We start from the raw sequence: 13,588 nt of genomic DNA on the forward strand, positions 1-13,588 counted from the left end.
GTGCAAGAATGCAAATGCTACCACTATTATAAAAAGGACCTGAAAAGAGAGGAAATACATTTGCAAAAAATCAAATGTGAAACTAAATGAAAGAGAAACATCAGACGTGGAATCCTTTTTGAAGCATCCTAGATTGTTGTGGATATACTGGTAACTATTTGGACCATTTCTTAGAGTTTGGGTGTGAGTTTTTGGAGACAGGAAAAGATTAAAGGGAGAATGGTTTAGAAAACTGAACTTTCAGCCTTCAAACTAAAGTAAAAGCTTTTAGTGGTTACTGAGGGAGTTTCTTGTTTTAAGGGACCACTCTCAGTTTCCAGATAGTATCTGTCCATCTGTGATATTAAAAATATGTTTTATATTTTATATGTTTTGTGAGAGGGCGGTTGTTTTGTTTTGGTGGGTTTTGATAAAAAAAAAAACATGAGATGATGCTAATAAAACCCCATGTTTTGCTGAAAAAGGGCACTAAAGGGGAAAGATTTCATGGGAATAGTGTGATAAGAAGAGTTGTGGCATCCTAGCCCATATCTAGTGCTTGCTTTCCCTGGAAACTCACTTTCTTGGTGTTTATTTCAATCATTCAGAAATATCTGAAATGAGTCTGAAATGAGTCTAAAACCATATTCAAAGATCCAGACACAATAGCTAAAACCTGGGAGATCTGAGTGCAAAACGAGATGTCTGTCTCTTTCTATGGCAAGGAGGTCTGGTGTCTGGGAGAAAAAAAGAGGGAGAATGCAGTTGAAACCCCATAGATGAGACCTTGCAAGCCTGCAAGAGAAGAATGTGATTGGCAAAGATACCACAGTGGTGACTATTGTAGTAGTATAGTACAGTGTCACAGTAGACACAGTGCAGTGGACAATGTACACGTCTGAGTTTGGAGTAGGATGTTGTAAGGTGAAGGGTTACTTGGAGATAGGTGCTCTGAAGAAGAACAAATGACCGTCAGCATCAGAGTTCATCCATCGGAGCTGTAGAGCTGAGGATAAATGAAAAGTAAACAGAATATTTTCCCATACTTCTCCTCTTTCTCCCTCGTATACTCTTGCTTAGTGTATCTTCCATCCATTTCTTTGTGTATTTTGCCTTCTTGCAGTGGTGACTAGCCATCCTTCTCTTTGTAGCATTGCTATCTTTCTGTCTGGCCTTTTCTCTGTAAAGTCCCTCCCTCTCTGTCTTTTTCTTTTTATCTCATTTTAATGGCAGTAAGTTTCTTGTTTGCAATACTAAGGCATCCATCAACTAGTTTAATCTGCTTTACTGTCAGTTTACAGTTTGATTGCATTCTTCTGCAGTAGTGCCTTTGAATTCATTTAAACTAGAAGATCTTTGGGCAGTTAGTCATTGCCCTTTAATGTTAGCAAAGTCAAACTGACTTGTGCTCCGTCTCAAAATGGGCCTTTTTTCTTTTTCTGTTACCAGTGAAGCCTCAATGAACCACACGACAGCAGTGGAATTTGTCCTCTTGGGTCTGACCAACAGCCGCCATTTGGAGATCCTCGTCTTTATGTTTCTTGTGATTGCCTACTTCTTGATCCTGCTTGGAAACGTTACTGTCATCAGCATCACTCTTGTGAATCATTTCCTTCAGACCCCGATGTACTACTTCCTCAGAAATTTTGCCTTTTTGGAAATCACTTTCACCTCCACATTCATTCCCAGCACCCTCTACAGCCTTCTGACAGAGAGGAAGATGATTTCCCTGCCTGGTTGTTTCCTTCAGATGCTGCTTTTCTTTTACTTGGGTACCTGCACATTTTTCCATGTGGCAACAATGTCCTTTGATCGGTATGTTGCCATTTGCCACCCTTTGCATTACACAACAATTATGAACAACAGATTCTGCCTCCATCTGGTCCTGGCTTGCTGGGCAGTGAGTTTTCTCTTGATGTTTCCTCCCACCATTATGATTGTCCAGTTGCCGTTCTGTGGTCCCAATGTCATGAACCACTTTTACTGTGATACTTCCATGTTGTTGCAACTGTCCTGCACAGACACGGGGTTCATTGAAGGACTGATGCTTATCATACTAATTATCATCATACCTGGTACCTTAATAGTAACTGCTGTTTCTTATGGCTGCATTGGTATCACCATCTTGCATATACCATCTTCCACAGGTAGGAAGAAGGCATTTTCCACTTGCTCAGCACACCTCATGGTGGTGATGATATTTTACAGCACATCTATTTACAGGTATATCCGCCCAGCACAGCGAGGTGGGCAGCACTCTGACAAAGTTCTTTCTTTCTTCTTCTCTGTGGTGACTCAGATGCTTAACCCTTACATCTACTCACTCAGGAACAATCAAGTCAAACAAGCCTTAAAGGAGAGCATGCTGAAGGCTTTTTCTAGCTCCCCAATGCTAGAAAATTTGAATGCTGGAGTAGCCCATCGAAGTCACTGAATGGTTTCCCAGATGCAACGTCAGCATTGTGGAACTGTGAATTAAAGATGCTGATTTCAAATGGTTTATGCTTTCTACGTATTATGTAGTTCCTTCTTCTGTTAGCAAGCAAAATATGCCAACACAGAAAGGATCTTCTAATCAAGACCTAGACTCAGCTTTGCCTGTGTATTTTTTCTCCTTGCTGTGGTGGGTTAGTGTTGGCTAACCGAATTCCCATCCAGCTGTTCACTCACTCCTTCCACCCCATAGTGGGACAGAGCAGAGGCAGAAAACAGGAAAAACAGAAACAAGAAATCTTACAGGTTGAGATACAGACAAAGAGATGGTTTACCAATTGCTGTGGGGAGCAAACCAGATTGTGTTTCATAGAATCATGGAATGGTTAGAATTGGAGGAGACCTTAAAGATCATCTAGTTCCAACCCCCTTGCTATGGACATGGACACTTCCCACTAGACCAGGTTGCTCAAAGCCCCATCCAAGCTGGCCTTGAGCACCTCTAGGGATGGGGCATCCACAGCTTCTCTGGGCAGCCTGTTCCAGGGTTTCACCTTACTAATATCTAGTCTAAATCTACCCTCTTCTAGTTTAAAATCATTACCCCTCATCCTATCTCTGCACTCCCTCATAAAAGAGTCCCTCCCCAGCTTTCCTGTAGGTCCCCTTTAGGTACGGAAGGCAGCAATAAGGTGTCCTGGAAGCCTTTCTTCTCCAGACCAAAAATCCCAAATCTCTCAGCCTTTCTTCATAGGAGAGGTGCTCCAGCTGTCTGATAGTCTTTGTGGCCTCCTCTGATCTCGCTCCAACAGGTCCATGTCCTTCTTTTGTTGGGGGTCCTAGAGCTGGACGCAGTACTCCAGGTGGGGTCTCATAAGAATGGAGTAGAGGGGCAGACTCCTCCCCCTTGACCTGGTGGCCATGCTTCTTTTGATGCAGGCCAGGATGCAGTTGGCTTTCTGGGATGTGAGCACACATTGCTGGCTCATGTTGAGCTTCTCGTCCACCAGCACCCCCAAGTTCTTCTCCTCAGGGCTGCTCTCAATCCATTCTCTGCTCAGCCTGTATTTGTGCTTGGGATTGCCCTGACCCAAGTGCAGGACCTTGCACTTGGCCTGATTGAACTTCATGAGGTTCATACAGGCCCACTTCTCAAGCCTGTCCAGGTCCCTCTGGATGGCATCCCTTCCCTCCAGCGTATCGACTGCTCCACACAGGTTGGTGTCATTGGCAAAGTTGCTGAGGATGCACTCAATCCCACTGTCCATGTCTCCGAAAAAGATGTTAAACAGCACCAGTCCTAGTACCGACCCCTCAGGAATGCCATGCGTCACTTGTCGCCACTTGGACATCGAGCTGTTGACCACAGTTCATTGAGTGTGATTGTCCAGCCAACTCCGTATCCACTGAATGGTCCATATGTCAAATCCACGTCCCTCCAATTTAGAGACAAGGATGTTGTGCAGGACAGTGTCAAATGCTTTGCACAATTCCAGGCAGATGATGCTGGCTGCTCTTCCTTTATCTACAATCACTGTAACACCATTGTAGAAGGCCACCAAATTTGTCAGGCATGTTTTGCCCTTAATGAAGCCATGTTGGCTGTCACCAGTCACCTCTTTGGGGAGAATTAAATAATTGATTGCCAATTAAAGTGGTTTTAGTTTGTGACAAACAAAGTCAGATAATAAATCAACACCTTCACTTCCCCCTTTCCAATGCTCAATTTTATTCATTTATTCCAGGCTCCTCCACTGCTGCCCCAAGCAGGACAGGGTGCGTGGGAGGGTTATGGTCAATACATAGTGTTTGCCTTCTGCTACTCCTTTCCTCTGGCACTTTTCCTCTGCTCTAACGGGGGTTCTCCACAGGCTGCAGTTGCATATCTGCTCCACCATGGGGTATTTCCTCCTCCTCCTCTGATCTTGCTGTTCCTTCTGTTGTTTCTCACTCTTTTTGTTCCCTCCTCCTCACTCTAGCTGTCAGTTTCTGCCCTTTCTTAAAGATGTTTTCCCAGAGGTGCCACCAGCTTCACTCATGAGTTCAGCTTTGGCCTGTGGTGGGTCCATTTTGGAGCCAGCTGGAAGTGGCTGTGTCAGGTACAGAGCAGGCCTTTGTCTCGTCTCACAGAGACCACACCTGCAGGCCCCTTGTTACCAGAATCTTGACATGTACACCTGTGGTAGGTTAACCTTGTCTGGCTGCCAGACACCCACCAAGCAGCTCTCACAGGCCCCTTCATAACAGGATGGGGGAGAAAATAAGAAGAAAAAGCTCATGGATTAAGATAAAGACAGGGAGATCACTTCCCAATTACCGTCACAGGTAATGGCTGAACTAGGAACTCCTTGTGGAGCTCAAGAGGAAAAAGAAGTTGTACGACCTCTGGAAGCAAGGTCAGGCTTTGCAGGAAGATTACAGAGCTATGATTTGTATATGCAGGGAGAAGACATGAAAGGCCAAAGCTCAATTAAAATTTAAACGGGCCAGTGTTGTATCTGGTAATGAGAAGGGCTTTTTTAAGTACATCAATAGCAAAAGGAAGTCTAAAGAAAACATTGGGCTGATACTTGTTGAAGATGGTCACCTGACTAACAGGGATGAAGATAAAGCAGAGGCATAGAACCACAGAATCTTTTAGGTTGGAAAACACCATTAAGATCATCAAGTCCAACTGTTAACATTACCAAGTCCACCACTAAACCACGTCCCTCAGCAGCATGTCTACACGTCTTTTAAATGCCTCCAAAGATGGTGACTCAACCCTGGATCAAATGCTTGACAACCCTTTTGGTGAAGAAATTTTTCCTAATATCCAATTTAAATCTCCCCTGGTGCAACTTGAGACCATTTCCTCTTGCCCTTGGAAACTTGTTACTTGGGAAAGGTGACTGACCTGCACCTCGCTACACCTCCTTTCAGGTAGTTGTAGAGGGATAAGGTCTCCACTCAGCCTCCTTTTCTCCAGGCTGAACACCGCCAGCTCCCTCAGCTGCTCCTCATAAGACTTGTTCTCCAGACCCCTCACCAGCTTCGTTGCCCTCCTCTGGACTCGCTCCAGCATCTCAAGGTCTTTCTTGTGGTGAGGGGCCCAAAACTGGACAGTGTTCAAGGTGAGGCCTCGCCAGTGCTGAGTACAGCAGGGCAATCACTTCTCTAGTCCTGCTGATGACACTGTTTCTGATACAGGCCAGAATGCTGTTGGCCTTCTTGTCCACCTGGGCACACTGCTGGCTCATATTCAGCCGGCTCTTGACCAACACCCCCAGGTCCTTTTCCACCGGGCAGCTCTCCAGCCACTCTTCCCCAAGCTTGTAGCTCTGCATGGGGTTGTTGTGCCCCAAGTGCAGGACCTGGCATTTTTGCATTTTTGAATGTCTGTCTGTTCCCAGAGTTCTTTGAGGTGTTGAGATCCTCATATTTTTAGAAAAAGAGCATGCTCTCCAACATTAAAAGATCAAATTAACATTATTATCAAAACTGTTATGTTAAGCTTGCTCAGTTTCACTCCCTGGCAAGAGACCCTGCACAGGAAATGCCCTGCCTTCTCTATTTTGTTAATGTCTAACTTCATTACTTGTTCCTTGTCTAGGGTCTAATGAAGACACTAACTATACGTGGCCAGCTTGGTTTATTGGATTCTTCTTTACAGATTTGTCCAAGGACCGCCAAGTGCAGCCAGCCAGCCCTGTATGTTTCATGCAAATTGCCTAATGTTCCTTTACGTCTGGTATGTTTTTTCCCCAGGGAGGGTTGGTTAATAGATTAAAAAAAGAAACTGAATTGTGAACAAGAACTTTGTTACATGGTAACACAGAAAACAAGGAACAGCACTTGGGCCATGCAAGTTTGAGGTCCAACGTCTGCTGCTAACACACCGCTAAGGAGTTTCAGGGATGATCACAGCAGTGTGTAATCACTGTGCTGTAACATATGCACAAGTTGGCATAGTGTGTCGTTTGTATGATTTTTTAATTTTTTTTTTGTGATTTTCTATCTATCTGATTCTTTAAATACAGTTGCGTTAGAAGGCAGGTTTATGTTTGCCCCAACAAGAGACCAGTCCCTTTGAGCTGGTAACATACAACTTTCTGCTGTAGAGCCTGTTTATTGTCTTTGCATTTCCTAATCAATGGACTTGGTCATGCTTAGTGTCTCTGGTATCTCTTATTTTTCTTTGAATATAACTTCTTATTGCAGATGACAAGTGTCAGCACTTGTGTCTAGTTTTCAGTTACAATAACAACTTTCTTTGTTTTTGGATCACCACCACTTCTGGACTTTGTGTATTTGGATCACCAGTAAATTTATTTTCAACAAACTTTATTATTACAATCTTGTCATAACAAAAGGTGATGAACAGGAGCCAGGCTGCTAGTAAATATTTTCTTTGAAAACTACAGTTTGCGGATGATACTACAGAAAAAACAAAGAAAATAATCCAAAAACTAAAAGACATGGCTTGGGTCAGTTCTTGTGAGGTCACCGGAGCCTGAGTAGCTGATAGGGCAGGAGGCTGGTGTCTGTGCATGTGATGTCAGTGGGGGCACAGATTGCACAAGTGGTGGAGGTGCCTCCTGCTGGTGTTCTCTCACTTCTGTCATCTCTCCAGTCCTTGAAGGGGGTTGGTGTTAGAGCACTTGATAAGGAAACAGACAATCTTCTTATCAGAGCAATTCATGAAAAGGGGGAGACTTGGGAGAAAGGAGGAGGAAAAGGCTTTAACATGGTAATTTAAGACTGAACATATAAGAAAGATTTTAATGTCTGAATTTTTCACTTTCCTGTATAAGGTTCAACTCTGGGTCAAATGCTTCTTTAAGCAGCCATTTTCCCTCTGTTTCATCCAGCAACACCTGGGTATTCTGAGCCTGTCCATAGTGCTGTAGATGAAATGGTTGAACAGGATACAAAACCCAGTGATGTAAACAGAGACTGCTTTGCTGAGGTGCTCTTCTGCGGTGCGTGGGTTTAGGTCACGTGAAGAGGCAGCTATCACAGGAGACAGGGATCACAGTGAGCTGAGAAGTGCAGGTGCAGAAGGCATTTTGCCTTTCCTGAAGCTGAATATGTTACACATATGATGATGTTAATGTAAGATACAAAAGAGGTGGTGAGTGTATCCAGGAGGAAAAACCAACACATCTGTCAAGAAATTCAGGTAGTTCAGGAGCTCTGTGTCCCTGCAGGGAAGTCTGAGTAATAGCAAGTTACCACCATTGGTTAATGGCTAGAAAAAGTTAGTGGCATCTGGGCTGCAGAAGAACATCTGGAAAAGTACAGTCCCTGGGCCAAAAATAAGGAGGAAGGGCCCTGGCCATGACAAGATAAGCAGAACACACACTTCCACGTTTGTTGTGCTTACATTGTGTCATGGCCTACAGTGGCCATATGTGGTGTTCTCGAGAAATACATATTATTTTGGATAGCCAGCCCTGGTTCCTGTTAAATTCCCTCAAGCAGTACGGGTCTGCTTTCCACTCACCTCTCCAAGTATGATACATTTTAGCTCTCGGTGAGCAGTTCAATCAGTTATTTGTCTTGATTTCTTTCCAGTCCTCTCCTTATTGCAGCAATATTTGAGATGCCCTCCTCTGTGATCATTAGGCAAAAATAAAATATTAACCCCTGTATTTCTTATTTTGTGTATTCATTGTCATAAAATTTGTATCGGAGAAGGAACATGATTAGTTTAGAGGTAGTCAGTAAAGCTGACATTTTATTTATATATATATGTCTTTTTAAGTTGGACCTACAAGATTCAGAGTTTTAACTGAAACCAAATCTTCTCTTAATTCTGGAAATTATGGTGACTCACATATTGAGTGAATAGAGACATTCCTTGTGTCTTTATGGCTTGGCTTGTTTCTGTCTCATTTGAATGCTTCTTTACACATAGTTATTTATCTTTTTTCTTGTTCTTCATCTCTCCTGCTTCTCTCTGTTTCTTTTAAGGACTCATCTACTCTCCCGGAGTTTTAAGCAGATATGGCCAGCCTGTCTATAACCCAGAATAATTAACTGTCACATGCCTTGAGAACAGTTTATAGACATTGAGAAATGCCTGATTTCTAAACTGTTGATCTGTGTAGCCAGCTAGCCCCTGGTGAAGATGTTTCTTCATCCCAGCAATGATGTATAGTATATGAAAGTCAGCTTTGTTGCCTGCTCTTTTTGGCACTTGAAAAGAGGAGCTGCTATTAGAAGTCTCAGTATGGGGACAAGGTGGTGTTGGGTCACTGCCTGCACGTTTCTGCCTGTCTGTCTCATCAGATTGCACTTGAATAATATTTTCAGTTCTGTGATACTTTTACACCACTTTGAACATCATCTAGCACTCCATGTGCAAATAGTCTGTTGTGTGCTTTCGTCTTTTAAAAGAACATACCATTGTTTATCCATGGACATTGAAAGCAGCTGGTATAATAAGCTTCTCACTGAAAGAAGAGTTACTGAAGACTGGATTGGGAATTTTAATAACCGTAAACTTTACCACTTAGTTGGTTCTAGGTAAAAGAAGTCTTCTAGGACTCTTACATTAATATATTGTTTAATAGTAGCATCATTTATACTACTAAACTGTTTTAATTGAACAGATACATTTTTTTATTGTGTCTTTGGCATCTACAAAGTATCCTGTATGCAACATGCACAATTTCCAAGTTTAGACATTTTTTTACTCACTGGAAGGAATTTTGTATAAGAATGGAACATGGGGAGAAAAATCATACACACAGGAATGCTGCTGCTTTTGCAAACTTAAAGAACCTGTCTAAGATGAGCTGCAGTTTATGTAGAAAGTCAGGAATGTGGAGATCTTGAAAATGCCCTTATTGTCTACTCAATTTACAGTTCACTCTGAAAGCATTTGAACCCCTTAGGATGTGGGAGGTAGTGTCCCTCAGAGCATCCCTGACCTGCTGGTTCCTCAAAGTGTAGATGAAAGGATTAAGCAAGTGAGTGAAAACAGCTGTCTGCAGGGTGACTGCCTTCTTGAGGCTGAAGGAAAGCTCTTTGTTTGGCACTATATACATGAAGATGGCACTGCCATAGAATATGGAAGCCACAGTGATATGGGAAGCAGAGGTGGAGAACGCCTTTTTCCAGCCTGAAGATGAGGGGATATGGAGAATAGTGATGATGATGTACAGATATGAGAGGATGGTAAATAGCAGAGAGCATAGGAGCACCACAGTGGACAATACAAACTTCACCAGCTCGAGGAGATGGGTATCTGCACAAGAGATGTTGATCAAAGGCTCAAAGTCACAAAAAAAGTGATCAATAACATTTGGCCCACAGAAGGGGAGCCAGGAGATAATGATCATGGGAGAGAGGACAGAGAAGAAGCCCCCAGCCCAAGAAGCCAATCCTAGTTGGAAGGACGTCTGGATGCTCATGATGGTGGAGTATCTGAGTGGGATGCAGATGGCCACATAGCGATCAAGTGACATGACAGCCAAGAGAATGACTTCGGTAGTGCCAAAAAAGAAGTAGAAGTAGCATTGTGAGATGCATCCAGCCACAGAGACAGTCTTTTCCAAAGAGATAAAATCTTTCATCATTTTTGGAACAATGGCTGTTGCCATCATGATATCCAGGAAAGAGAGATTGCAAAGGAAGAAATACATGGGGCTGTGGAGTCGACAGTCAGTCAGTGTGATTGAGATGATGGTCACATTCCCAGAGACTGTCAGTACATAGATTATGAGAAACACAATGAAGAAGAGGACATCCAGTTCCCAGACCACAGGAAAACCCAGAAGTATGAATTCAGTCACCACAGAGCTCTGGTTAAACAGCAGCTTGGCAGGCATCTGTGACTTCAGCTTGGCAATAGGGTCTTAATAATGAAACAGAAAAATGTATTTCAATGCAAATGTTTTCTTAGTCCTAGTAGGTATCATTAGTTGAACTCTGGGAGGGGGGGACTTGTAACGTCTCTAGTGTCTCTTTCCTTCTAAACATAGATTTTATCAACAGGATTATTTCCACTATCTCATTAATATGGGGTAGAAGCTTGTACCTGGACTCTAAAAACTGTCATAACTTAGTTTGGAAGGAACTTTTGGAGGTCTTGTCCTGCCCTTTGCTCCAATTAGGGCTAAATTCAAAATTATGTCATATTACTTAGGGTCTTGCCTACTAAATTTGTGACCATGCCAAAGGATGGAGATCCCACAACCTCTGCGGGTTCCTGGTCCAGTCTTAACAATGCCAAAAGGCATTTCTTTTTCTCCTGTCTATTTAGGATTTCTCATGCTGCAATGTTATCAGATTGCCTCTTCATCTTGCATGGTGCACCTCTGAGAAAAGTGTGACTTCATCTTGTCTACAACCTCCCTTAAAGAGTTCAAAACTGATGCTAGATACCCAGAACTGACCACACACACACACACACACACACACTTTTGTCTTCCCTTTTCTAGTCAAAACAGATTCAGTTCTCACTGTCTCTTTCTCATATACTCATCTTCCTGCACCCAAACTCTGTGATAGTCTCTTCTGAGAGAAAAGAGACTTTCCTCCACATTAATCTTGTATTGGGCAGCATAAGGGCAAACCAAATATTGCTTTCCTGTTTCTGGCCCCACTACTGCTAATTAGAGGCAAACAACAATTTCCATTTATCTCCTAGATGCACTTTTGCTAATGCAGCCTGGTGGGTTGCCAGCCTTCATCAATGCAAGGGCGCAGTGCTGGCTCTAGATCACCTTACTGTCCACTAGGACTCCCACATCATTTTCTGGACAGTTATTCCTTAGTCAGCCAGTCTACTGTTACTCACACATTTTTTTTTAGTACCTAAATTACTTAAATTCAGTTTGCATACACAAATTTCCCACAAAATGCTTTACCATCTCTATTGCTGAGTATGCAGTGCCTGACAAATGCTGCTTGAATGGACAGTGGAGCAGGCAAGTAAAATACCAAGAAAGAGCAGAGTTCCAGGAGTGCAAATGATAGAGGTTTATGATCTTTATGGTAACCTTAATGGTTTTCATCTGAATTAATAAATTTTCATTGTGCTGCCTCTGTCTTTCTTGTAACTGTTTAGGTAGACTGATGTTTTTGATGCTAAGTGTGTATGATGACAGAGAAATAACTGCCAGAATAAAGTGTATGTGAAAAACGTGCAGTTTTGAGAAAGGACTCTATGTGTTGACACAGCGAAACATCACATGTGAAGACATTCTCCACATCTAATGTAGTTTCCTCTGCCTCTCTTTATGGTAAATGCAGACTACACAAATTGTAAGCTGACAAATTACAGGCTAGGAGTCTTTTATATAATGTATTTCTGTTGACCAGGCAGAGATGAATTACAGCCTGGTCTCTATTGCCTATATCTGAATATTTTAGGGAGATTTGGGAGTGATGAATGTATGTTAGGTACCACCATGTAGTCAGATGACTAAAACCTGCAAGCTTCTACCTATGAGAATGTAAATGAGATAAGAGAAAACAGGAAATAAAAAATTACCCAAAGGAAAAAAAGTTCCATAATCAAATCTTGTACATACCTTTGGAGCAATTTCTTCTAGCCTGTTTTGCAGAGAGCACAGAGCTCAGTTGGATGGCTACTTCATTTCATTTGGGACGACGACGGCTATTATGGCTGTCCATCCAATCTAGTGATTTTGAGATAACATTGGAATGATGAATATGTGTAATGGTTTCCCTGTGATCTATAACAGAGGAATCAAAGCAAAGGACTTACTGGATGGGCAAATAAATAGGTGGCATAAAAGTATAGTGTGGAGGAAGAAAAGAGGTGGAGTCTCTCTTTAAGCATCACTAATGCATTTATTAAGAATAAATAGGTAACGGCTTTACTTCTATTCCTTGGACAGAACAACTTAATGCTTTCAGCTAACAATACCCAGTAGACCCATGTGTGAACATGCCAGAGAAAGCATCCCAAATGACCACGATAAAACAAAAAGAATAGGATTTGTCTTGTGCTCCCCAGCTGAACACATCAAATTTGAAGTAGTGGACATAACAGGCCATCTCATGGCATTGAGGTTCAATAAAATACAGCAATAAGGAGGGGTCTGGAATGCTGTCAACATCTAAATTCAATGAAAATTTATGTATGATTTCTGTTAGCTGTGTTGTGCTTCATTCGACTTTACCCTTTCAGTTTGCATATATACTATGCATTGTAGATTTATGTGGTTTATGCTCAATATAAGGGTAGACATATCTCAGCACCACCTCTTTCCTTCCTCTTAAACGTGTTTTGACTAGAAAAGAGAAGGCAAAAGTGTGTGTGTGTGTGCTAATCGGAGAAAAGGGTGGGACAAGACCTCCAAAAATTCCTTCCAAACTAAGTTATGACCATTTTTAGATTCCAGGGACAAGCTTCCACCCCATATTAATGAGATAGTGGAAATAATCCTGTCGATAAAATCTATATTTAGAAGGAAAGAGACATTAGAGACATTAGAAGTCCCCCTTCCCAAAGACCCTCCAACTAGACTCTGCACTGCTGATCACAACCCCCTGAGCTCTGCTATTCAGCCAGTTCTCAATACACCTCGCTGTCCACTCACTTAACCCACACTTCCTCAGCTTACCTACAAGGATGTTATGGGAGACAGTGTCAATAGCCTTGATGAAGTCCAGGTAGACAACGTCCACTGCTCTCCCCTCATCCACCCAGCCAGTCATGCCATCGTAGAAGGCTATCACATTGGTCAAGCATGATTTCCCCTTGGTGAATCTATGTTGACCACTCTCGATAACCTCTTCCTCTACATGGTTAGAGATGACATCCAGGATGAGCTCTTCCATCACCTTTCCAAGGATGGAGGCGAGGCTGACTGGCCTGGAGTTTCCCGGGTCCTCCTTCTTGCCCTTTTTGAAGACTGGCGTGACATTGGCTTTCCTCCAGTCCTCAGGCACCTCGCCTGTTCTCCATGACCTTTCTAAGATGATGGACAGTGGCTTTGCAATAGCATCTGCCAGCTCCCTCAGGACCCATGGTTCCATCCTCTCAGGGCACATGGATTCGTGTGCGTCAAGTTTACCTAAATGATCTCTAACCTGATCCTCCTCAATCACGGGAGAGTCTTCCTATCTCTAGGCTCTTTCTCTTATCTCCAGGGTCTGGGATTCCCTAGGGATGGCCTTAGCAGTAAACACTGAAGCAAAGAAGGCATTCAGTAAC

At 42.8% G+C, this 13,588-nt stretch overlaps 2 protein-coding genes across 2 annotated transcripts; one reads left to right on the forward strand and one right to left on the reverse strand.

The window, feature by feature from the left end:
- The first annotated feature begins 1,438 nt into the window (after positions 1-1,438).
- LOC141732629 (olfactory receptor 6E1-like) lies at positions 1,439-2,413 on the forward strand. Its single transcript, XM_074561886.1, has one exon. The coding sequence runs from the start codon at positions 1,439-1,441 to the stop codon at positions 2,411-2,413; it is 975 nt and encodes a 324-aa protein (XP_074417987.1).
- A 6,829-nt stretch (positions 2,414-9,242) lies between these two features.
- On the reverse strand, positions 9,243-10,229 carry LOC141732630 (olfactory receptor 6M1-like). Its single transcript, XM_074561889.1, has one exon. The coding sequence runs from the start codon at positions 10,227-10,229 to the stop codon at positions 9,243-9,245; it is 987 nt and encodes a 328-aa protein (XP_074417990.1).
- Between the last annotated feature and the right edge of the window lie 3,359 nt (positions 10,230-13,588).

Source organism: Larus michahellis, chromosome 18 (genome assembly GCF_964199755.1).
Source record: "Larus michahellis chromosome 18, bLarMic1.1, whole genome shotgun sequence".
Classification (NCBI taxonomy): Eukaryota; Metazoa; Chordata; class Aves; order Charadriiformes; family Laridae; genus Larus; species Larus michahellis.